The 26,619-nt window shown below is 44.8% G+C and overlaps 1 protein-coding gene across 1 annotated transcript; it reads left to right on the forward strand.

The window, feature by feature from the left end:
* The first annotated feature begins 1,201 nt into the window (after positions 1-1,201).
* Spats1 (spermatogenesis associated serine rich 1) lies at positions 1,202-26,619 on the forward strand. Its single transcript, XM_057751878.1, has 8 exons — positions 1,202-1,371; positions 8,478-8,610; positions 12,068-12,264; positions 15,081-15,242; positions 19,726-19,846; positions 20,944-21,006; positions 26,198-26,313; positions 26,540-26,619. The coding sequence occupies exons 1-8, from the start codon at positions 1,347-1,349 to the stop codon at positions 26,566-26,568; spliced, it is 846 nt and encodes a 281-aa protein (XP_057607861.1). The 5' UTR covers positions 1,202-1,346; the 3' UTR covers positions 26,569-26,619.

The following is a 26,619-nucleotide window of genomic DNA, read 5'->3' on the forward strand; positions in this document are numbered from 1 at the left end:
GATTGCCAGCAGCTCTTACAGGTGCTCCTAACCACAGAGGAAAAGCAGTGAGTTCTCTTTGAAGCTCAAAAGAATGTCCCAGGAGCTGACAGCAGGCCAACCCAATCACCGGACAAGATAGAGGATTGGACTTCAATACTCCAGCTGGTAGGGAGCAGCTCCGTCTTTATTGCCAGAGTCCAATTGGCGGGTCTAAAAAAAAGGGGGGGTTGCAAAGCACCCCACTAATTTGCTAATTTGGCTAAGGTAAGAACAATAGTACAAAAATCTGATAGTACTCCTAAGTTTGAGTTGGAGAAAAAAAAATTTTTTTTCATGCAAGATTTACGAGGGATACATTTCAGTCTATACCATGGAAAGAATAATAGGTTCGTAAGGGTGAAACTTGGGAGTGGATCCGGTTTCTGGGTGACCTTGAATGAGCCTTTGCTCAGAGTCAGTTTTCTATTTTGAAAAACGCAGCTGGCTGTTGAAGGAAGATAGCATCCAACAGGGAGCCTGGCCCAGAAAAAGGCGCCCTAAATGGTGGGTGAGTTCTGCCTAATCAGGGCCAATTCTAAACCTGCACCTGCAAGCTTTGTGAGAGGCATCGTTCACGGCCACTCGAGGTTACAGGAGTGGCAGTGGCAGCTGCTTGGAAAAGAGCCACAAGCTAAAACAAAATCCCGAGGTTCTTCAGCCATTACGCCTGAGACCCCCATCTTCAACCCAGGCCAGAGCACCAGGTTCTGGGAGAGAGGCGCATCAGGACTAGCGCGCCAGCCGGCAGGAAGTAGCAGGTTGTCCTGGCAACCCTGGACTGAGCCTTGCAGGCGGTGGTAGGCGCCCTTGCTTTCCCTTTGCATCCTTGGCATTCGGCAGTTCCGTTACCAGTTGGTGCCGTTACCAGTTGGTGCTTTCATCCATGGAGTCGTCCAAGGGGGTAGATCAAGGGCTCTCCCCCTGCCCCCAACCTAGGGAAGTGGGTGTAGGACTCGGAGGTTTCAGGAGACTTTGGGGTGGGGTAGGACGAGAGTATCTGGAACCCTGAGTCGGGAGGGAGGGCAGGCGGTGGCGGCTGAGGGTTGGGTGGGGCGAGGGGAGTTGCCATTCAAACCCAGGAACACCACAGAGACCCCAGCTCTGCCTCTTACCTTTCAAAGGCTTATGGGGTATGTTGGGTTTTGAAAGACAGCCTTTCTAACAAGACCCTTTGTTTGTCTCCGGTTTCTTTCATTTAAAATCACCGCGTGCACAGGTGAGCCCATGAGTACTGGAAACGGCAAACCCGGCTGCCAACTTCTTCCATTCCAAGAGCAGCCTGTACTAGAGAGCTGGAGAAGGTTCCAGAGAACAGTGACTTGGGCATGACCAAGGTGGACAGGAGATACAGTTAAGTTCTGGGTGGGCTTATAACCTCTTAGCTCATGACTTTATAGTATTTTTTTTAAGATTGAACACCACTGCTACTTCCTTATATAGCCCAAGCTAGCCTGAAATTCTCCATCCTCCTGCCTCAAGCCCCCAAGTGCTGGGATTACAAGCCTCTGTAGTTCCAGGTTTGGCTCATGGTTTTAGTTTCTGTCCATTTGGACCTCTGGTGACATATCGTAGTGACGTCATATGTCAGATCAAAGCATCTCCACTTTGGTCAAGAAACGATGATTGTTTTTTAAAGATTATATTTTGTGGGTTTTTTTTTTTTTGAGACAGAGTTTCTTCGTATCTGGAACCTGTCCTGGAACTCACTCTGTAGACCAGGCTATCCTCAAATTTACCTGTCTCTGCCTCTCGAGTACTGGGATTAAAGGCATGTGCCACCACCTCCTGTCTAAAGATTGTCTTTATTTTATGTGTATGTTTTGCCTGCATGTTTGCATGCATTTGTACTGTTTATATGCCTGGTGCCAGCAGAAGTTAGAAGAGGGTCCCCTGGAACTGAAGTTGAACCACCATGTGGGTACTGGGAATAGAAGTCCAGTCCTCTGCAAGGGCAGCCAGTGTTTTAACTGCTGAGCCATCTCTCCTCCTCCACCATCTCCCAACAGTGTGACCGACTGGGAACTAAGTCTTCAAAACATGGGTTTTTGGAGAACATTCCAGATCCGAGCTATACAGGAACTGGTTGGGGACATACACAATAAAATCATGTCTATATTCAAGATCTGATTGGCAGAGAATACCGTCAAAAGGAGGAGCTAAAGCTGGCATGCACACACCTTCAGTGCCCACACTCAGGAGGCGGAGGCAGGAGGATCAGTTCAGGGTCATCCTCAGTTGTACAGCAACTTTGAAGTCAGTCTCCGCTGCAGGAGACCCTGTCTTAACAACAAAGACAAAGCAGAGATTAAAATATGTTATTGACCGGAACTCCAGACAGCTGGGAAGTATATTCCAAATGAATAAAGGGTCCGGAGGTTTGAGCTTTGGTTAATAAATACTGAGGCTGGTCTTTGGTCTGATTCTGCTTGCCTGTCTGCATCCATTTTTCTTGCTCAGATATTAGGCGATATACGATACTGCTTTTTGGCTGGGGCGCTTCAGGTGGAAATTGTGAGTACTCTAAGAGGGGTTTAAACGAAATAACGGCCGGTGTTCTTACTCCAAAGCTGGCTCTTAAGGTGGAGGAAGAAGGACGGAAGCACAGTTCTCTTGAGGGCACAGAGTCCAGAGGACAGCCACAGTTTCCCAAAAACCTACCTGTTGAGGGTGAATCCAGGCTCAAGTGCCATGATTGTAGCTCAGTAGTAGCCAGTGTGGAACTGGAGAGGTCTCATCTTTTCTCAGCTGAACCTGGTCCCCAGTCTCTTAGGTCCTGTATCTTCATATCTGATTCTCCTTCATAACTTAGAGAGAGGTGGGAGGGGTCCGAGGCCTCAGCTGTAAATTGGTCCTGAAGTAGCTGGAGGGCTTTGAACCATCAGCTGCCCAACATGGCTAGGATTGCAAGGAGGAAAGGGTGCTAGGATCCCACCTTTACTCCTCCAACCCTGTTTCCTCCTTCCTTCCCAGTCCCACGTAGTTCATATTAACCTAAGCTCACTCTGTGACAGAGGGTGACCTTGAACTCCTGTCCCTCTTACCTCCTGAGTCTGGGGATTACAGGCATGCATCACCATATCTGGTCCTACGCAGCGCTGGTGTTGAACACAGAACTTTACTGAGCTACATTTCCAATCCCTGGGAATATAGCTTTAAGCTTCCAGAACTTTCTGTTTTGTTTTTTTTTTTTTTTCCAAGTTTGGTTTGGAATAAGGAGGAAGCCACTTCAGGGGTGAGCCAGGGAGGACCCATACTGTTTAACTGGGTGGTCTATTCTCAACACATCCTCTCAGGAGACACATCTAAGGTTCATCTTAACAGGGATGAACCTTGTGGATGAAAGGGTCAAGCTAGCCCCTTGTACAATGTGTGGGTACGTGCTTTTTCTCAGCAGGGAGGGCCCATTACTCTCCTTACTGCTGTAGGTACCCACCCTAGATCCTTAGTTTGCTTGTTGAGCAGAAAAAGCAGGAAGTAGGGAACTGAGGTTTTTTCTTATGGAAAACACTCCATATTAAGCCAACATATTTTGCTGAATTATCCTTCCCCTTGCCAGACAGAGGGCTTTGCATCAGCCAAGATGACAGGTGAGAGAACACGCTTCGTTGGTGCAAGGTGTTGTTCCTGCCCAAAGATGTGAAAATCTCCTCGAGTTTTACAGATTGCACCAAAGACAGACTTTCTTCCAGACTCTCTTTCTCCATGAATTCCTTTCTTGTTTCCAGAACCTTCCTTTGGTCTTAAAAAAAAATGTCCATTAAAAAATTAATATGGCTTGGCTGGACAGTGGTGGCTCACACCTTTAATCCCAGCAGTTGGAAGTCAGAAGCAGGTAGATCTCTGATTCGAGGCCAGCCTGGTCTACAGAGCAAGTTCCAGGACAGCCAGGGCTACACAAAGAAAAGCCTGTCTGCTGTAATATGGGTGGCAGGGCTGTGTCCCCAGCACCCGGCCGCCCGCATGGCTAGCTTATGCCCCGAAATAATTACACGGAAACTGTATTCTTTTGAACCCTGCCTGGCCCATTAGTTCCAGCCTCTTATTGGCTAGCTCTTACATATTGATCTAACCCATTTCTAATATTCTGTGTAGCCCCACGAGCTGGCTTACCAGGAAAGATCTTAACCTGCGTCTGTCTGGAGAGAGAGAATCATGGCGACTCCTGACTCGGCTTCTTTCTCCCAGCATTCTGTTCTGTTTACTCCACCCACCTAAGGGCTGGCCTATAAATGGGCCAAGGCAGTTTCTTTATTAGTTAACCAATGACCTTCCTCCATCACCTGTCTTAGCCCGGCGGTGGTGGCGCTCGCCTTTAATCCCAGCACTCGGGAGGCAGAGGCAGGCGGATCTTTGTGAGTTCGAGGCCAGCCTGGTCTACAAGAGCTAGTTCCAGGACAGGAACCAAAAGCTACAGAGAAACCCTGTCTCGAAAATAAAAATAAAAAAAATAAAAAAAGAAAAGAAAAGAAAAAAAGAAAAGCCTGTCTTAAAATCTAAACCAAACCAAACAGAAAAAGTCTATGTGTGTGGATATGTACACATAAATGTAGTTACCCATGGAGGCCAAAAGAGGGAGCTGGAGTTACTACAGGTGACTGTGAGGCTCCTACAGAGGGTGCTGGAAAATGAACTCAGGTCCTCTGCAAGAGCAGCAAGGGCTTTTAACCCCTGGCTAGTTCTCCAATCCCCACTTTGTTTTTTTTTAGATGATGTCATTCTTTCTCATCCTACAGTGTTTTAGAGGGGCATAGCTTACCTGGCATTCATTAGAGCAGATTTCTTGATGAACTGTGAACATCTAGAGCAGAGAAAGTATCCTGAGCTTGTTCTCCTCACCACAGCTGGGCAGCAACGGGTGGCGGGAGCTGGCAGTGGGGTAATTGACTTCCCCAGAGCACTGCCGCCATTAGTCCAGAAGGCACTCTTCCCGTGCCTGGGCAGGGCAGTATAACGCGATCAGTAAAAACTCAGAGACAAATATTGGGGTTCAACCTGAAGATCAGAAAAGCAAAAACAGCCAAGCCACTAGAGCGTTCTTACCTCTTTGACATCTTCAGACTGAAATGAAGCAAGTCCTATCTCATCTCTTCCTTATATCCTCTCTAGTGCTGGGATTAAAGGCATGCACCCCCACCACCCGGCCTCTGTGGCTAACTAGTGTAGCTGTTGGGATTAAAGGCGTGCACCACCACTGCCCATGCTCTGTGGCTAACTAGTGTGATTTCTGGGATTAAAGGTGTGCACCACCACTGCCCAGGCTCTGTGCCTGACTAGTATGGCTGCTTTGCACTGACCTTCAGGCAAAGCTTTAGTTATTAAAATATACATGAAATATCAATCCAGGGGAGGCATTTTGAGGCCCTATATTCGGTGAAATGTAGTATTTGCATTTAAGAATCCAAGTTTCTAATTATTGTTTTAGTTGGATCCCACAGGCTTTGATGTGTAGCACCTAAGTTCATTGAACGTCGATGTGATTTCCATTATGATGTTTTTTTGATGAATTATTCAGCAGTATGGTTTGAGATCCCTAGCTCACGGCAGGGTTTTCGCTTGGGGCCGGTCTTTATTATTGATTTCTAATTACGTTGCGTTGGAAGTGGAGTCCATATGTGATTTTTTGGCTCTTTTGTGGCCTGGTATAAACATGGTTCCTTTTCTGGTTGCTGGGGACTGCCCTGCCCTCCTCACAGCTCTGTCCCTTTCTGTCCATTTCCCTGGCCTTGACTTTATCGCAGCTGTTCCTACCTCTGGCAACCACTGGCCTCACTGTACTGAAGGTCACCCTGGGTTCTGGCTCCCAGAGTTCTGGGAGTCTATAGCTGTCACAGGCCTCAGTCCTGTGCCACATTCCAGAAAACCTGGAAATGGGTGGAGAATTTTGAAGAGAGGAAGTAGTTTGGCTAACCTTTGAAGTTTGTAATCAAAAGCATAATCCCGAGAAGGCTGTGGTGTGTGTTCACTCCTTTCACTTCCCCCCCTTCCCTTCCCTCCCTTACCATCTCCTGCTCTTCCTCTTCAATTCTCTCTCCTCCTCCCTGCCTTTCTTTCTTTCTTTCTTTCTTTCTTTCTTTCTTTCTTTCTTTCTTTCTTTCTTTCTTTCTTTCTTCCTTCCTTCCTTCCTTCCTTCCTTCCTCTTTCTTTCTTTCTTTCTTTCTTTCTTTCTTTCTTTCTTTCTTTCTTTCTTTCTCTCTCTCTCTCTCTCTCTCTCTTTCTTTCTTTCTTTCTTCCCTCCTTCCTTCTCTCCTTCCTTCTCTCCTTCCTTCCTTCCTTCCTTCCTTTTCTTTTTTTCTTGATTTTTTCAAGATAGGATTTCTCTGTGTAGCCTTGACTGTCCTGGAACTCACTCTGTAGACCAGACTGGTCTCAAAATCACCCCTGCCTCTGCCTCCTGAGTGTTGGGATTAAAGGCGTGCACCACCACGCCTGTATAAATTTCTTATCACAAACGATTTCATTGTGTTTATTGAGCTTCTGTGCTCTGTGAAGTTATGCACGAAGAAATACAGCGTCTATTCATCTGGCCTTTAAAATAAGTAATTGGAGGAGTGGAGAGGAGAGGAGGCTCAGTCAGTAAGAGAACTTGCTGCTCTTGCAGAAGAGTTCAGTTCCCAGCATCCACATCAGATGGCTCACAACAATCTGTAACTCCAGTTCCATGGGATCTGATGCCCTCTTTTGGCCTCCAGGAGCACATGCACACATGTGGTACACATATAGCCATGCAGCCATACACACTTACACACATGTGGTACACATACAGACATGTAGCCATGCAGCCATGCACACTTACATATAATTAACAACAACAAAAATAAATTTTAAGAAAGTAATTTAACAGGGCACATGATAATGTAAGATGGTAAAGAACAGACTGACTTTCATAAGATATAAATCATACAGCAAACTAAAAAGAATGATTCATCTCTCCATATGATATAGCCACAGACTTAAAGGACTTTTTTGTCATTACCGGTGACTGGAAGGGTTAGAATTATTTTCTTCTTTTCCCCTTTTCTCCTCCTTGAATTCTTTATGTAGCTGAGGGTAACCTTGAACTTCCGATTTTCCTGCCCCTACCTCCCAAGTGCTGGTATCACAGGCATGGGCCACCATGCCTGCTTTTTTCAGTGCTAGAAATGGAACCCAGGGCTTCCTGTACACCACGCAAGCATGCTACCAACTGATCTACATATAATTCTTTGCATTCATTTATTTAAGTGCTGCTGGGGATCTGAGTCATGCCAGGTGCTATTTTAGACACCATTGGTGGCAAAGTTATGTTTGTGAATGAATGGCTCAATAATGGGAGGTATGGAAGTTTTTGAAGGCGCTTCTTGAGGCCATGGTCGCCAGCTGCGCTCATTCATCCTGTCACGAGATGGAGAATTCTCTGGAGAACTGTACCATGGTGTCCGTACAGTGAATAGCGACACCTAGCTGCTACAGATCTCTCTCCACGCAGTCTGGACCAGGTGAGCCGTGGGGAGGCACAAGCAGTCCAGATTAGTGGTCGTGATTCAGACTCTGGCACCACAATATTGTCAACAAACTTGGGCCTGGATGTTTAGTTTTTCCCTGAATGTAGGTGAGGGCATAGCCTTCTGAACCTACTTCCTCACCATGCGTGCATGTGTGCATGCATGTGTATGTGTGTGTGTGTGAGTGTGTGTGCACATGCATGCACTTAAAAGCACTTACAAGAGCTAGATGGGATAATGTGTGTGTGTGTGTGGTTAACACGACCTCAGGACACAGTAAATACTAAATACTAGCTGCTTTCAAATTTTACTTATTGGGTGTGAGTACAGGTATTCTTTGCCATAGTGCCCAGAATAACCCTCAGAATGAAAGGAAATAAAGAATGAGCATGCTAAGAGATACTGTCAAGAGTATGATTGTCGCCACCTCGACCAGCAAGGAAGACGCAACACCGGACTCTTCTTTCAGCAATTTATTCAGGAACCTTGAACAATCTTCGAATACCGGGGAAAGCCAACCCACAGCTAAAGTAGTCCCTGGTTAGCCAGCCCCAGCAAGCTACGTGGGAAAACTGGATAGATCTAGGTACACGAAAGCAAGCCACATTCTCAGTCTAGGCCATATATGGGATGGTATGTGACTGAGACCACCTTCTCAGTCTTAGCCATATATGGGATAGTACGTGACTTAGAGCACATTCTCAAGAGGGGGTGATGGGCGGAAACCAGCTCCACCCTCATGGCACTGCACAATGCAGCTCTCTACATATGATTACCTGGGCTGGAGAGGTGGCTCTCTTGCCACCTGTGAGATCTGGGGATTGAACTCAGGTTGGCAGGCTTGGCAGCAAGCCCCTTTCCCCACTGAGCCATCTCACCAGACTCCTTCCCCCATTTTAAAAATATAATGTAGGAAATAAAATAGGCTGTCAGATATTTCAGCAATATACTTAAGTGGTGACATCTGTGTTGCAGGTGCCAAGCACAGTGACGTTCTAGAGTCCAGGGGTTCCTTGGTCAATAGGACAGCTTCTGACGGAAGGACCAGTTTTTCGTCTTCTGATGAAGTAGGTTGGAGAGTCACTGAGCCTCCAGGACCCCCTGGAGGGTTGATTCACTCTGAGAAAGTGCGTGCGTGTGTGTGCGTGTGTGTGTGTCCTGCTAGGCAACAACTTTAGAGCTAGGCTACCCAGGTTCAAATCCCAACTCCTCCAATGATGATCTGTGTGAGTTCAACCAAATTGTATTTTTTGTTTTTAACATTTATTATTTATTTACCCCCCCCATGTGTGTGCATGCATGCCATTATGAACAGGTGGAGATTAAAAGCTAATTTGAGAGAGTTATACACACGTGTGCGCGCACGCATACACACACACACACACACACTACCAAAAGAATGAAAGAAAATAAAGAACAAGTATCCTAAGAGATACTGTCAAGAGTATGATTACCTGGACTAGAGAGATGGCTCAGAGGTTAAGAACACCGGCTGCTCTTCCAAAGTTGTCCTCTGACGTCCATACATGTGCTTTGGCACACATTCCCTTATTCACACACTACACACACATACACACACACACAAACACACCTACTCACACTAATAATGATGATGGTGATGATGACGATGATGTGATTGGAGAGAGGGTTCAGTGGTTAAAAGCACTGACTACCCTTCCAGAGGACCTGGGTTCAATTCCCAGCACCCACATGGTGGCTCACAACCATCTGTATTGGGATCTGATGGTTTCTTCTGACATAAATACACATAGAGCACTCATATACAGAAAATAAATAAATAAATAAATAAATAAATAAATAAATAAATAAATCTTAAACAAACAAGACAACAAACTTCTTAAGGCTGAGAATGTAGCTCAGCATAGAACACTTGCTTGTCAGACTGCCAAGGCCCTGGGTCCGACCGGGGTCCTTCATTTTAAAAATGATAAAAGAAAAAAATCAGAGTGATAAGGAAGCATGCGTGCCTCTTATAGAGACCACAGACCTCCAGGGGTCCACCTCCTGTGCCTCCTTCAGGTAACACGGGCAGACAGGTGAAAGTAAGAGGGCATAAGTGGACATGAAGAGAATGGAGCCCCTCCCCGTCCTTTGGTAAAGTCTTTCACTGGCTAAGACCCAAGAGTTCCAGCACAGAGGGCTGGAGAGATAGCTCACCTGGCTTTGGTTCCCAGAACCCATAAGATGGCTCATTATCACCAGGAACTCTAGTCCCAAGGAATCTGACGCCTTTTTCTGGCCACCATGGGCACTGTGGGTACATGGTACCCTTACATTGCAAGTAAAACAAGCATACACAAAAAATAAATTTTTAAAATACATCTAACACAAAGGCATTCTGCCCCTTTTTAAGTGCACCATGAAGTGGCACTAATTATATTAATAGTGTCGTACAATCACTGCCACTATCTGTTTCTTTAATAATTTATTTTTATTTTAGCCGGGCGATGGTGGCGCACGCCTTTAATCCCAGCACTTGGGAGGCAGAGGCAGGCGGATCTCTGTGAGTTCGAGACCAGCCTGGTCTACAAGAGCTAGTTCCAGGACAGGCTCCAAAACCACAGAGAAACCCTGTCTCGAAAAACCAAAATAATAATAATAATAATAATTTATTTTTATTTTATGCACATTGGTGTTTTTACCTGTTTGCATGTCTGTGTCAGGATGTCAGATCTGGAACAGGGGGTACAAACACTTGTGAATTGCCTGTTGGTTGCTGGGAATTGAACCCAGATCCTCTGGAAGAGTCGCCAGTGCTCTCAACTGCTGAGTCATCTCTCCAGCCCTACCACTGCCTATTTTCAATCAATCAAACACAAACTATGTAACCACTGAGCAGAATTCTTTCCTGCTCAGCTCCTAGGAACTTTGTTTTGTTTTTTGTTTTTGTTTTTGTTTTTCGAGACAGGGTTTCTCTGTGTTGCTTTGGAACCTGTCCTGGAACTCACTTTGTAGACCAGGCTGGCCTCGAACTCACAGAGATCCACCTGCCTCTGTCTCCCGAGTGCTGGGATTAAAGGTGTGCGCCACCACTGCCTAGCTTGGCTCCTAGAAACTTTTCAGCCACTCTCTGCCCTTGTATTAGTGGACTCATATTGATTTGTCTTTCTTTGTCTGGCTAGTTTTTACTTCAAATAATTATTTTAAGGCTCACCCATGTGGTAGCATGTTGCAGAACTCCACTCTTTGCAGGCTGTGTTATATTCCTTTGTGTAAGCCAAACTTCATTTGTTCACCGACTATCGACAGATGCTTAGAGCTACTCATATTCTGCAGTGCACACCCACAGACAAGTGTCTGCCTGAGTTTCTGTTTTCTGTTCTTGTGGAAATACGCATAGGAGTGTAATTGCTGGATCATGGAGCAATTCCATGGTGTACTGTATGAGGAGTTAGTACCTTAACTGTTTTTTTTTTAAAGATTTATTTATTATGTACAGTGTTCAGCCTCCATGCCTGTAGGCCAGAAGAGGGCACCAGATCTCGTTACAGATGGTTGTGAGCCACCATGTGGTTGCTGGGAATTGAACTCAGGACCTCCCGAAGAGTAGTCAGTGCTCTTAACCTCTGAGCCATCTCTCCAGCCCCCTTGACTGTTTTTTCTTAAAATTGGTTTAAATATCTATGTATGTATATGCACCATATGCATGCCTGGTGCCTGTGGAGGCCAGAAGAGGGCATCAGATTCCTTAGAACTGGAGTTACCATGTGGGTACTGGGAACTGAATCCAGGTTCTCTATAAAAACAGCAAGTGCTCCTAACTGAATAGTGATCTCTTCCGCCTGTTTTTTAAAAACTACAATTAACTAATTTAGTGTGTGGCTGGAGGCTAGAGGACAACTAACAAGAGTTGGTTCTCTCCTTCTGCCACATGGGTTGCCAGGGGTCAAGCTTAGGTCCTCAGGCTCAGCAGCAAACACTTTTACCCAGTTGTTCTGTCTGTCTGTCTGTCTGTCTGTCTGTCTGTCTATCATCTCTATCTATCTATCTATCTATCTATCTATCTATCTATCTATCTATCTATCTATCATCTATCTCTTTTTTCAGGACAGGGTTTCTCTGTTTATCTCTAGCTGTTCTGGAGCTCACTCTGTAGACCAGGCTGGTCTTTAACTCAGAGATGCACCTGCTTCTGCCAGTGTGGGGATTAAAGGCGTGCACCATCACTGCCTGGCTAACCTTTTTTTTTTTTTTTCTCAAGACATGGTTTCTCTTTGTGTAGCTTTGACTGTTCTGGAACTCACTCTGTAAACCAGGCTGGCTTTGAACTCACAGAGATCCTCCTGCCTCTGGGATTGAAGGCATGCACCAGTACTTCCCAGCTAACTTGATTGTTTTAAAGCATGGATCTTTTGAGTAAGTTTTAGTACCTTCAAGTTGTGAGTCAGTAAACTACACCCTTTATAGGACTTTATAGAAAGCAAGGCTAGTCCTGTTGCTGAGAGCGCATGTACTGATAGTTCACCATCAGAGTGATTGCCGGTTTGAGCACGGAGGTGAATCTAAGCCTGCCACTTGCCTTCCAGCACAGAGGCGGAGACGAGTCAGACATCTTCCTCTTCTTCCTCCTCCTCCTCCCCCCCTCCTTCCTCCTCCCCCACTTCCTCCTCCTCCCCCCCCTCCTCTTCCTCTGCCTCCTCCTCCTCCTACGCACGCTGTAGTCGTCCCTCTCAAGTTCCACTGCCTGGGTTCCAGAAGGAAAAATACCCTGAGGAACTCAGCCTGCTTAAGTCACAGACAAGTGAGTAGCCCCTGGGCCTTCCTCCAGAGGCCTCTGCTCCTGGGGCCTTTTCAGAGATCTGTCCTATTATGGGCCAAGTTCCGGAAGACCTCCCCTGCCCAGTGTCAGACATTTGGTGTGCTTCCTCTTGGGTCCTCATGATGGCTTTGTGGGAGATATGTATGGCCATATGGTTTTCATAAATGAAAGGCCCAGTGTAAGTGCCATAAAAGATATCAAACAACATAGAAGTGTATAGACATAAACCCTCTTCCTCAATATTCTCCAACAATATTCTTCCCCACAGCTGTGAAGAGCTGAATTTTGAAATATGTACACCTGTGTATGTATCTACATAAACACATAGAAAAGCAGTCATATGTTATATAACACAGCTTTGGCCAACAGTGGCCTGCTGTTGACAGTGGTTCAACTGAAACATGAACTGCCTGGTGATGTCATAACTTTGCTAATATTGTAACACACACGTGGCTGTGTCTGTGGTGATACTGGTGGCCAGTTATAGGAAAGCATAGCACATGCATCATATCTGATAATGATAAGTCACTATCCCACTGCTTTAGATATTTAGTATACCACACTATACCATCATTACAAAGCGTACTCTTTCTACTTATTACAAGAAGTGAAGGGGGCTGGGCAAGGCAGTTTAACAGGCAAAGGCCCTTGTGCCTAAGTCTGAGTTTTGACCCCCAGGATGCACATGGTGGAAGGAAAGAACTGACTCTTGGAAGTCGCTTGCCCTCTGGGCCCGTGCCATGGTGATGCAACCCACGTGCATGTGTGCACGTGTGCACGAAATACACAGTTAACCATCCAACAGTATGCTTGGCTATACTGCGGCCTCACACATTGTGTTTAGGACACCTCTTGATACCCTCAAGAAACCACATGGAGTGAACAACTGCACCAATTACTTTTTACACCTGTGAAGAAGCAACTTCACAAAGAAGGGTTCATTTTGACTCAACAGCCCACGTGGCGGTGGCAGGAGTGGGAGGCGGCTGCTCACACTGTGTCCAGTCAGGAAGGAGAGGGTGGAGGTGGCAACGGCTGGCACTCAGCTTGTTTCTCTTTTCACTCAGCCCAGGATTCAGTCCATACCCCAGCCTTCCTACCTCAGATAACCCAATCCAGAAACTCCCACAGACGTGCTCAGAGGTGTGTCTCCTAGGTGACTCCAGACCCCATCAGGTTGACACTGACCTCTTTGTGTAGGTCTGTGCAAGCACACTGTGGTATTCAGAGAAGAGTCATCAAGTGACAGATATAGAATAACTGAGTTGTGGAACACAATGTATTTCCCCTCAATAGTTGCATAGATCACAGACCTCTTCCTGCAGTAGGTCATATGACTGTTTTAGTTCCTTTTCTTCTCCTAAAAGAGTTATTATTTTATGCATGTGAGTGTTTGTTTGCATGGATGTGTGAGCACCTGGTCTCTGTCTAGTACCCATGGCAGCCAGAAGCGAACAGCCAGAAGCTGACATCAGATTCCCTAGAGCTGGAGTTACAGATGGTTGTAGGCCATCATGTTGGTGCCAAGAACTGAACCTGGGTCCTCTGGAAGAGCAGTTAGTGCTATTAACCACTGAGCCATCTCTCCAGTCCCAGGATTAGTTATGTTTTATTGCTATAATAAAATACCATAACCAAAAACAACTAAGGGAGAAATATTTATCCTAGCTTACAGTTCCAGGGGTACAGACTCCAGAATGGTGGGGAAAGAGCATGATGGGAGAGGCAAGGAGCCGGAGGCAGGGAGGTCACATTTCACCCAGACATAGGAAGCAGTGGGGGTGGAGACAGGAAGCAGGACAAAGTCATAACCCCCAGTAATGCACTTCCTTCACTGGGGTGGGGTAGGCTGCAGGGCTGGGGGTGCTGAGAAGGTGGCAAAGTGCTTGCCACACAAGCGTGAGGACCTGAGTTTAGATCCCAGCACCCATGTAAAAAAGCTGAGCGTGAGAGCCCGTGCCTGTAATCCCAGCAGGAAGGCCAGGGTAAGAAGGTTCCAGTTAGTCAAATGGGTAGTAAGTTCCATCTAGAGAGAGACCCTGTTTCAAAAAGTAAGATGGAAAAGGCTGCAGAGATGGCTTGGCTGTTAAGAATGCTGCCTGCTCTTCCAGAGGACCTAAGTTCAATCCCCAGGACCCACATGGTGGCCAACATCTCTAACTCCAGTTCCAGGAGAATCAATGCCCTTCTCTGACTTCCATGGGCACCAGGCATGCACGTGGCACACAGACATACAAACAGACAAAACACCCATACAAATAAAAGCAAAAATAAATATAAAAAAAGATAAAAAAAAGCAACTGAGGAAGACATTGATGTTGATCTCTTGTATATAAACACACACTTACACCCACCACACATGTCTACCTACATGAACATACATGTGCACACACAGACACACACACAGACCCCACAAAAGAGTTCAAGTCAGCCTGGACTACATAGTGATATTGTCTCTAACAGCCAAAAGAGTGTGAGGACCAGAGAGATGGCTCAGTGGTTAACAGCACTGGCTGCTCTTCAGAGGACCTGGATTTGGTTCTTGACACTCACATGGTGGCTGACAACTGCCTGTAACTCCAGTTCCAGGAAGATCCCAGGCCCTCTGGCCTCTATGGACACTGCATGCCTGTGGCGAACACACATATTTGCATACAAACACGCTTCCACATGTTTTTGAGAGTGCATGTGTGAGAAGGTTGTAGGACAAACAGAACCCGGGAGTTTTTACGTCTTGTCATCTCATTTTCTTGTGGGCAGGGAGCAGGGCTGACGGGAATGTTTCTGATGTCTTGCAGAAGATGGGCAGCGCCCTGAGTGGACATTTTATCCAAGGTTTAGCAGCAATCTCCACACATACCACGTTGGAAAGCAGTGCTTCTTCAGTGGGGTCTTCCGGGGCAACAGGAGGTCTGAGGCCGAGAGGACCCTGGACAAGAGCCTCGGGAAGAAGAAGTATGGTAATGTGTCTCATTTCATCAAAGATGAAGCACACAAACTGAAGCCCTTAGTTGTGGCTCCATGGGCTCTGCTTTCTCTGCCTGGGGACAGCTCTGCAGGGTCACCCTGTTGCCCACAGAGTAGTCAGGAAGACAGGAAGGCAGAGAGTCCAGTGCACAGGTGACAACTTTTGATGAAGGGCTTGGAATGCACGCGGATCCACACTTATGTCTTTCTCTAGCTCTTAGAAAATGCTAATGTGACATTTAAGTCACCAAGTGAGTCATTTCACATCATTAGAGTAGAAGCCTCATTGAAGTCCGAAGAAAATCAGGGATGTTTCAGTTAGATGCCACCTGTCATGTACATTTAAAGTAAGCCTTGGCATGAAGTTTACAATGTTATTTTTGATTTAATTAAAGGCAACTAAGGTGAAATGTTGCACACATACCATATCTAAATTCACGTGTCACCTTGGTTTGTAACCTGGTGAGTTCTCTGCCCCAACTCACTCAGAATAGACTTCTCAAAAGATCCTAAGAGGTTGCTGAGCACCAGAGGGTCATTTATAACACTTTCTTTTAGAAATACCCATGTAGGAGGAGGCAGCCAATGCCTCAGTGATGAATAGGGTTTTTGCAGAAGCTGTGCAAAGAGAAATAACTAGCAACTTTTCTTGTAAAACTCATGTAAAGGACCAATGAATTTTCAAATTGAGGCTTGGATTTATATGGATAAGGAGCCATCCCAGAGAAGCTGCAATCATGGCCTCCGATGTGGGATCCTTACAAGAGTCCCATGCCTTGCCCAGATCCTAAACTTCTTATTCAGCAAGAGGAAATGAAGGGCTGCAGAGACATCTCAGTGGTTAAGAGCCCTGGCCACTCTCGCAGAGGACCTGGTTCTATTTCCAGCACCATAAGGTGGCTCACAGCTGCCTGTAATTCCAGTTCTAGGGGGATCCGATGCCCTCTTCTGGTCTCTGTGGCCACCAGACACACATGTAGTACACAGATATACCTGCTGGCAAAACATTCGTACAGATAAAAATTAAAAAACAATCGGAGGAAGTGCAGGCTAGGGAGATGGGCTACTGCCTAAGCATAAGGACCTGAGTTCAGATTCCCAGCATCTACACAAGAGCCAGGTGCTGTGGTCGTCCCCGTAACCCCGGAACTGGGGAAGCTGAAACAGACCGATTCGTGGAGCTCACTGGCCAGCCTCTAGCCACATGAATTCAATGATAGACTGAGTCAAAAAGTAAGGTAGAGAGCAGTTGAGGAAAGCATCTAGCATTGACCTTTGGCATCCACATGTAAGATCACACATGCACATTGCACACCCATGTGCACGTGTGCACACACACAAACGTGTATGTACATATATTACATACCCTAATACATTTAGAAAGGGAAGTGCATGACATTTAATCGAGATACAGAATGTACACAATTTCCTTCTCCTTGCTCAAATATTTCACTCTCTTTGTTATCTAGAGCGGAAGCGAGAGTGTTACACACAAGGACCACCATAATAAATGAACAGAACTTAACGAAGTTAACAAGCTTAGCAAATTCAATACCTACTGATAACCACTTTTCTGTCCTTAGTTTTAAAAATATAAATCATGGAGCAGAAGGAGAGTGAGCACGAGCAAGGAACTCAGGACTGCGAGGGGTGCACCCACACACTGAGGCAATGGGGATGTTCTATTGGGAACTCACCAAGACCAGCTGGCCAGGGACTGAAAAAGCATGGGACAAAACCGGTCTCGCTGAACATAATGGACAATGAGGACTACTGAGAACTGAAGAACAATGGCAATGGGTTCTTGATCCTATTGCACGTAATGGCTTTGTGGGAGCCCAGGTAGTTTGGATGCTCACCTTAATAGACCTGGATGGAGGTGGGTGGTCCTTGGACCTCCCACAGGGCAGAGAAACCTGCTTGCTCTTTGGGCTGAGGAGGAAGGAAGACTTGATTGGGGGAGGGGGAGGGAATGGGAGGTGGTGGCGGGGAAGAGGCAGAAATCTTTAATAATTAAATAAATTAATTAATAAAAAATATTTATTTATTATGTAAAAAAAATATATAAATCATGGAATAAAATGGTGCTCAGTTGGTAGAGTGCTTGCCTAGCATGGCAAAGCCTGGCTCCATCCCCTCCACACAAGAGAAGTGACAGCACACATCTGTAATCCCAGCAGGTGGGAGATGGCCTCAGGAGGATCAGGTGTTAGAGGCTAGCCTTAGCTACATAGTGAGCTCGAGGGCAGCCTGGACTATATGAAACCCTGTCCCAACAAACTCAGAGTTCTGCCCAGAACTTCAGCTCACACCATGGCTCAGTCCTCATCAGAGACATTCTTGAAGTATACAGGAATTAGCACACAGACCACAGTTGGACAGCGCAGAGTGAGAGACGGTGCAGTGCTCAGGCCTAGGTGGGAAGCCTCCATCAAACTCCTCCTCTCGAGGCTCAGGGGAAAGGGGGCAGAAAGACGAAGAGCCAGAGGTGGTGGATGGCTCCAGAAAGGCAGCGTTTTCTTGACATAACAGGGCAGAAGGGAATATAAACTTACAGATTAGACAGCATACACACGGCCTACATAGACTCAGGCCAGACAATACAGAGACGGGGAAGTGGGCACAAGCCCCACCCTTAGCCAAGAAGCTGCCGGAGAGGGGAAATCAGTTTTCTTCAATGGAGTGACAGTGGGTATGCCAACCACACTCCAGGGCCAGCCCCAGGCTTAGGAGTTGGTCAGCATAAATTAGATCCCATTGTGAGTGTGTGTGTTTAAAGAGAAAGTTAGTACATGAAGTTGGGATCACAGTCATCTGTAACCATAGTCCCAGAGCATCTGACACTCTCTTACGGCACACACATGGTACACAGACAGACATGTAGGCAAAACACTCATATATACAAAAGAATAAAATAATAAAAAATCAAAAGTTACACACCTTGCTTGTCCAATGGACCAAACAAACAAACAAACAAAAAACCCACCAAGAAAATATGTATAGTTTTTTTGTTTTTGTTTTTTTTTTTTAGATAGGATTTCTCTGTGTGGCCCCGGCTGTCCTAGAACTCACTCTGTAGACCAGGCTGGCCTTGAACTCAGAGATCAGCTTGCCTCTGCCTCTGGAGTGCTCAGATTAAAGGCATGTGCTACCAGTCCCTGGCTTGTGTATAATGTTTTATAATCTATAATGATAGAACACTTTTCTTTCTTTTTTTTTAAGACAGGGTTTCTCTGTGTAGCCTTGGCTGTCCTAGAACTCACTCTGTAGACCAGGCTGGCCTTAAACTCACAGAGATTTGCCTACCTCTGCCTCTGAGCTGGACTTAAAGGCATGTGCCAGATTTCTTTTCAATTTTTTTTTTTTTGTGTGTGCTGGGAATTGAACCTAGGGCCTTATATATGCTAGCCAAGTGAGCCATATTCCCAGCCCTCCATGTTTGTGTTTATAAAGTTTTATTTATTATGAAAATTTCACACATGCACAAAGTGTATCTTGATCATACCCTCACCTCACTCCCCACCTTCCATCCTCTTGGACCCCCCCCATCAATCTTCTTCCTAACCTTATTTTTTATTTATTTTTTAAAATTTAGGTTGGATGGTGGTGGCACATGCCCTTAATCCCAGCACTTGGGAGGCAGAAGCAGGTGGGTCTCTGTGAGTTCGAGGCTAGCCTGATCTATGAGTGAGTTCAGGACAGCCAGGACTACACAGAGAAACTCTGTCTTGAAAACCAAAAAAAAAAAAAAAAATTTAGTTATTTTTTTTTTTAAACCTTCAACTGGGGCTGAAGTTGGAGGTTATGTGAGGTCATCCACAAATGGGGAGAATCTTCTGGGCCCATACTCTTTTTTTTTTTATGTATACAATATTCTGTCTACATGTATGTCTGAAGGCCAGAAGAGGGCAACAGACCTTATTACAGATGGTTGTGAGCCACCATGTGGTTGCTGGGAATTGGACTCAGGACCTTTGGAAGAGCAGGCAATGCTCTTAACCACTGAACCATCTCTCCAGCCCTGGACCCATACTCTTAAATAAAGATGACTCTCCCTCCCCGTGCAGCTATCAACTGCTAATAGATTCTCAGCTCTATGGCCTCAGAAGCTGCCCCCAATCTATGTGAAATTTAATTGGCTTGACCTTGTGCAAATCTTGCACAGATGCTGTGTGTGCATGTGTGCAACAGCCCTGCCGCGTCTAGGGGAGGGTATTTCACAACACTCCCCTACCCTCTGGCTCTTACCTTCTCTCTCCTCTCTCTTCCTCAACCCTCCAGGTTTTAAAATAATCATATCTGACAGCACAGTGTAGTGAAAATGTCACCGTGGACTTGAGGCAGGGCAGCAGAACTTCACCCCACACTAAGCAGGAAGAGGCTTGCTCTTCACTGTCACGTGACTGCTTTGCTGCTCACAGTGAGCGGGGCATTGGTTTCAGCCTTATGTGTTATGTTTCTAAACGCTTCCCACAGATATTGATGCCAGAAATGGAATCCCAAAGTTAACACCAGGGGATAACCCATACATGTTCCCAGAGCAGAGTAAGGAGTTCTTCAAAGCAGGAGCAACTCTGCCGCCCGTCAACTTTTCTCTGTGAGTGCGTGCTCATTCCAGGGGAATTTCATTAACTGTAAAGGAATCGAGTCTCTTCTGCTGTATGTAAATAATTTATCATTTATTTAATAGTTATGCATCTTGGTGTGTGTGTGTGTGTGTGTTATAAGCACCTGTATGTGCAAGTGTGCATGCTCACGCATGTACATATGGAGGCCAGAGGAGGACTCTGAGGATTTTCTTCTGTTGTTCTCTACCTTATGCCTTTACTGGATCTCTCTGGCTGAACCCAAAGTTCAACATTTTGGCCAGGCCAGCTGGCCACTGAGCTCCTGGGATCTGCCTGTCTCTGTCCCCTCGTGCCGGGGTTACAAGCACACACACTTGTGCCTGGCTTTTGTGTGCGTTCTGGGGACTTTAAACTCAGGCCCTATTACTTTCATAGCAAGTCTCATGCCTACTGACCCATTTCCCTAGTCCTTGTATAGAAATTATTTTTTAAAGGGGTGGACAGCAATAAGATATGATGGAGTGACAAATTCCTTTGAAAGTTTACATTTAGTTAATTTGTGCCTATACACACCGTGGAATTGAAATAATAAAAGACATAAGAGGGGCTGGGGATAGAACTTCTTGGTGGTACAGACATAGGCAAGGCCTTAATTTCAACCTCAATACAACAACAACAACAAAAATCCACTATCCTTTCAAGAAGCGCATGCACACACACGCATATATACACATATGTATATATACATATATGTTATATATAATGCATCACTGGGAGGAAACAATTTGGGGGAAGGAAGAGGAACAGTGGGGAGGAAGTACGAGAGGGCAATGGAGGGTTGACTATGAGCCAGCTCCAATGATACACATGTAGAGAAGTTAGGGATCCCATTATGTCGTACTTTTAAAAGCTGATAGACAAACAAAGAAGGGGTTGTTTGTTGGTCTGATTTCTATTACCACATACTTAAAATTAAACACTATTCCCTGTAGAGTTCTGAAGCCCACATTTGAGGGCTGACACCAGAAGGTGGGGGTGGTTTTGGAAAGGATGATGTGTTGCGGTCCATGCTTTAAGAGGTCATTGCAATCTTATGGTTATTTTTACTGTTTTTTTTTCTTTTCAGGGTTCCTTATGAGAAAAAATTTGATACGTTTATTCCACTGGAGCCTCTTCCTCAAATCCCCAAGTGAGTTTTCTCACCAAGTTTTCTATGGTCTGATCTCTGAGAAAATGACACCCTTTTCTCCCGCGGAGGAGCCTGCAGGCTGTCAAACCATGGGGACCGTTCAAGTGTCCCAGCGGCAGGGTCAGTGCAGTTGGAGAGACACACAGCGGTCAAGGGTCTGTGGCCTCTGGCAATGGAGGGGGACAAATTCTACATATGACACCAGCTAACTGACAGACGCCAAGGTGTGCCTGGGTATGCACAGGAGGGGCATTTACACAGAGCAAAAAGACTAATAACACCGTGTTCTCAAGAGCCGTATCACATTAGAGTGTTCTGGGAAAGACAAGCGCATGTTTGATGACTGCAGCTGGGGAATTGGTTGGAGCTTCAAAACCAAAGAGAAAGCCAGCAGAACACCGTGTATTGGAACAGGACTGTTCCTGTTTTTATACTAAAATAAAAAAGATGTGTGCATGGAGGTGCACATGCTGTGTATTAGGAGTTGGTTCTCCCCTACTCTGGGCGTCTCGAGGACTAAGCTCAGGTTTGCATACTCGGCAGCAGGAGTTGTTACTAACTGAGCCATCTCAGTGCTCCTAATTCCATGCTTATAGAATTAAATAGTTTTAAATAAAAAAATTACGTGTGTGGGTACTTTGCCTGCATGTATATCTGTATACCATGTGTATGATCAATACCCAGAGACACCAGAAGAGGGTTTTGGATTCCCTGGAACTGAATTTACAAATGGTTTCAAGCCACCATGTGGATGCTGGGAATCAAACGAGGGTCTTCTGCAAGAACAGCCAGTGATTTTAACTGCTACGGAGCCATCTCTCCAGCCCCCTGATTTCACACTTTTGCTCTGGCCGTCTGAACCTCATGCATTTATTTACCTCTCCTCTCTATTTTGTACTCCTGTAAGTACAGTGAGGTGGGTGCGTGTTCCCGAGTCTCACACACCGGGATGCAGTGGGAGTACCAAACCTCAGAGCTCAGGGGAATAAAAGCCTTTTATTTTACTTGGTACCTCTCATGCCTTCATTATGCTCATTATTCCCTGTAACATATAATTAGGCTTCTCATGTCTGTACTTTATTTTTTATAAACACTATTCTAGAATACTTAAAATACCACCAACCATCTAATCTTTGCATTCCACCCATCTGTTTGAGTTTTTGTAAATATATTTGTATGTATAAATCATAAAATACTAAGCAGGATGGTTTTTCTAACATATTATTATTATTATTTTTTTTTTTTTTTGGTTTTTCGAGACAGGGTTTCTCTGTGGTTTTGGAGCCTGTCCTGGAACTAGCTCTCGTAGACCAGGCTGGTCTCGAACTCACAGAGATCCGCCTGCCTCTGCCTCCCAAGTGCTGGGATTAAAGGCGTGCGCCACCACCGCCCGGCTCTAACATATTATATTATATTATAATATATTATATTATTTTTTGATTTTTCAAGACAAGGTTTCCCTATGTAGCTCTGGCTGTCCCAGAACTTGCCCTGTAGACCAGGCTGGCCTCAAACTCACAGAGATCTGCTTGCCTCTGCTTCCCGAGTGCTGGGATTGTATTTTTCAAAGAAAAAGCACTACAGACTAGGGTGCTCTTTTTACTGGGGCCAATCTATGAATCAGGAGACTTGGGCTTTCTTCATGGCAATTTGACCTGGAAGTCATTTGCCCAACTGATCGTGTTAGGAGGCTAAAGGGCTCCAGTTTCAGGAGCTGGATGTACTACTCAGTGTTTCTTATATTCAGCTCCCACTCCCTCAGAGCACAGTAGTTGAAAAATCTTATCTAGAGAGTATTTTTTTTTTTTACTTCTTTGACCGGGTCTCATGTAGATCAGGTTGACCTCAAACTCACGACACAGTCAAGGAAGACCTAGGCATCATCATGCCTGGTTTATGTGGTGCTGGGATTAAGGCACAGCTTCCTGCTTGCTTCGAAAGCACCCTTCCAACTGAGCTACACCTCCAGCTGGCACTAGAACTTTTTTTTTTTTTTTTTTTTTTTGGTTTTCTAAGACAGGGTTTAGACACATCAGCTTCCCAAAGCTGGGGTGGTAAACATGCCAGCATGAGGTGGGCTCTCAGGGAACTGAGACAGGCAGAGCCAGCTGTCAGTCACATTCATCTTGTGGTCAGAGAACACTGTAGGTGTGTACTAAAGCAACCCAGAATGAGAAAACCTTTAAACAGATACAGTAAAAAATGGGTACAGACAGTCATAGAAAAAATATACAAAGTCGTTAAAAATAACAAAGTCGTTAAAGAGAGAGTAAAGCAATTAAAAAAAATAAGCCACATAAATTTGGGAAATATACAGGGTGTCTGGGTCCTGTATGGTGCTTCGTTGACTCTGAATTTTTAAATGCTAATGTACAAAAAAACAATAGCTGCTGAGAGACACTGGATTATGGAAATTGATAATTAAACCTATATATTTTAAGAGTATCTTAACTTCACAATCGAAGTCAGAAAATATGTTGCATTGGGGGACAGGTTATGCTTTTGTTTCCATAGGAAACATAAAGCTATGGTTCTCTTCAAAATCAATTAAGATCCAGTTTGATTGGGAGAGACCTCCTGAAAATCTTAGCTGCAGACATAAAAAAGGAAACCAAGAAAGAGCATAGGACAGGTAATGCCTATGCTGATCCCTCTACATGGGAACAGCTGTGAGACTGGATGAGACATGATGAATCCTGTGGGCTACAGAGTCCTCATGACTTATTATTACATGAAATTCTTTCATATGGCATGGATAGAGGCTTGGTTATACAGTCCAAACAAAGTTGACAGCTCAAACATGAAACAAAAAATCATCTGTAGCTGACTTGTATACACTGCACATTCCATGTTTGTTAATACACACACACACACACACACACACACACACAGAGAACTAGACACCAATAAAGAAAAGTATCCCAGGTGATCCAGCTTCTCAGAATGCCTTCTCTGTTGCAGTTTCCTTAAAATTCTGCATCAGAACAACTTCAAAGCTGCTAGCTGAGATGGTTCAGCCTCACAGACTATCCAGCCAGAACTTCAGATAAACCTTGCACTTTCCCATTACAGCAAGACTAGACAAGCTAGCTCTCCCAGGACTTGACCATTATCCCATTTTTTAGGGTTCCCTAAAGATGCTGTTGCCCCCAGATAACAGGAAGCAGAACAGAGGATACAATACCCACATTCCCAAGAAGTGGGGTGGATAGTTTTAGTTGTTCAATGGATTATGGATGTTTATTGTTTAGGGGGATTGGTTACAAGTTGCTGTTGGTCATAGTCAGATGAAAAGCTGAACAAAGGAGATTAGATTAGGGATCTCTTTCTGAAAGGAAAAAGGGGGATACAGTACAGAAATGATGGGATAAAAGGGTAGATTGTTGAGTCTGCTTTTGAATAACCACTAATCTCAAATATATTACAATGGTGTGGATTTTTTTTTTTTTGTTTTTCAAGACAGGGTTTCCTTGTAGCTTTGGAGCCTGTCCTGGAACCTGCTCTGTAGACCAGGCTAGCCTCAAACTCACAGAGATACACCTGCCTCTGCCTCCCAAGTGTTGGGATTAAAGGCGTGTGCCACCACTGCTCGGCATTATGGATTTTTGTATATTAATACAAATTTAAGGCTTTTTGTTATGCTGTATATATGTTTCTACTCTTGTTTAAGGCATTGTACCTATGCAGCTCATTTAAAAATATAAAGTAAATTTCTAGTCCTTGAAAGTTATTATTACAAACTATTTAGGATAATACAGGTTAGTAGCTAGTCATCTAACAATCAAATTTGTGGCCACGTTAGGTATGTTTTCAGAGTCAAACAGAGATATATTTCAGATAGGAAGATGGGTTTCAAACACTTAAGAGACCTATAGAATATGACATTAAAGATGTTTTAATAGCATAAGGTTTTTCATGACAGTGAGACACATATACTCTTGGCAGCACCAATTTACTTCAAAAAAGGATGACAGGCATCAAAGAACCTCCATATGGAGTTTGCCTTCAATGTAGCAAAACTAGTCATTTGGGTGAAAAACTGTCCGTTCCTTGACTGCTGACAATATGCTGTCCAAATTGGACGAGCAGGACACAAAAGAAGGTAACTGCCAAAATTTTCCGAGACAAAGTAGGACAATTCTTCAAAATTCCTGCCTCATAAGAAAGTCTGTCAGATATTCTAGGCCTGTAGGCTCAATATGGATGCCCTAACATTACAGAGGAACCTTGGGTGACAGTCTAGGCAGCCAGATGTCTGTCATTTATATAGTTTTAGAAATTGCTTATTTGCACTTCCTGTTTACTCAGGTAATATATCCTTCTTGGGTCTCTGATGGGGATTGAAGACTAGATGGTATACAGTTTTCTTTGTTGACAAATTCAGAAAAAACTTACATAAGAGATATAAAGTTTATAAGGTTGAGCAACATAGAAGCTTAAGCTATTTATCTAAGAAGATGTTTTTAAGTCTAAAAAGATATTTTTAGGATGGCAATACAAGTTATGATAGAAATGGTTTAGGTATAAAACTTTGGACTCACTAAGATAGGATAGATAATATTTTCTCTGAATTTGCGAAATACATATGAGCTAGACATTGTGAATATAATTCTTACTTGATAATTGTTCTTCTTGTATACAGTTTTACTGGGTTAGAGTTAAACCTCTCCTTTTTATTTAGACAAAAGGGGGGTATTGTGGGATATTTATGCACTGTGTGAAGATATATTGCTGCTGATTGGTTTAATAAAGAGCTGAATGGCCAGTAGCTAGGGAGGAGGTATAGGTAGGACTTCTGGGCAGAGAGAGGAAGTAGGAGGAGATAAACAAGGCATGAGGAGATGCCAATGAGACCCGGAGGGAGTCAGACATACGGAATGACAGGAAGGTAGAAAGCCACATGGTAAAACATAGGCTAATAAAAGCAGGTTAGTTTTAGATTATAAGAGCTAATGGGACAAGGCCAAGCTAAGGCTGAGTTTTCATAATTAACAGCAAGTCTCCATGTCATTGTTTGTGGGCTGACAGTCCAAAGGAAAGTCCTGCTGCACTTTACTCGCTGAGCTATCTCCACAGCCCCGACGTGGAGGCCTCTTTCATTTTGTGATGTGCAGTGTCTTACCCATCGGTGGTGTTTGTAAAGTTAATATGGCATCTATTCAAACTCAGCAGGATTGTGTTCTTCCTCCAGCTTGCCTTTCTGGGAGAAGGAGAAGGCCAACAACTTGAGGAATGAGATAAAAGAAGTCCAGGAGTTGGATAACTGGCAGGCACCGCCACCCTTCCTACACAGTGTTTTCTTCTCTGGTAGGTTCAAGAAATCTCAAAAAAATATAAAATCTGGAGTTCAGAAGAGCAGTCTTTTGGGGGCTTCATATGGAGGTCAGAGATGGCAGAGCCTCTCCTGGAGTGGGCGTGTCTTCTGCTCCAAGGGTCCTCTGGCAGAGGTCCTCACATGCATTGAGCATGTGTTGGTTGAGAGCTGTTGATTTGTAAGGGAACACACTCTTTAATGCTGTACCTCTATCCACAGGTGCTTTCATCCTTCCAAGACATCCCTGAGCAGAAACGAACCCCCAAGCATGCACTGACTGACCTCCAGCCATCCTCTGC

Source organism: Chionomys nivalis, chromosome 19 (assembly GCF_950005125.1).
Source record: "Chionomys nivalis chromosome 19, mChiNiv1.1, whole genome shotgun sequence".
Lineage (NCBI taxonomy): Eukaryota > Metazoa > Chordata > Mammalia > Rodentia > Cricetidae > Chionomys > Chionomys nivalis.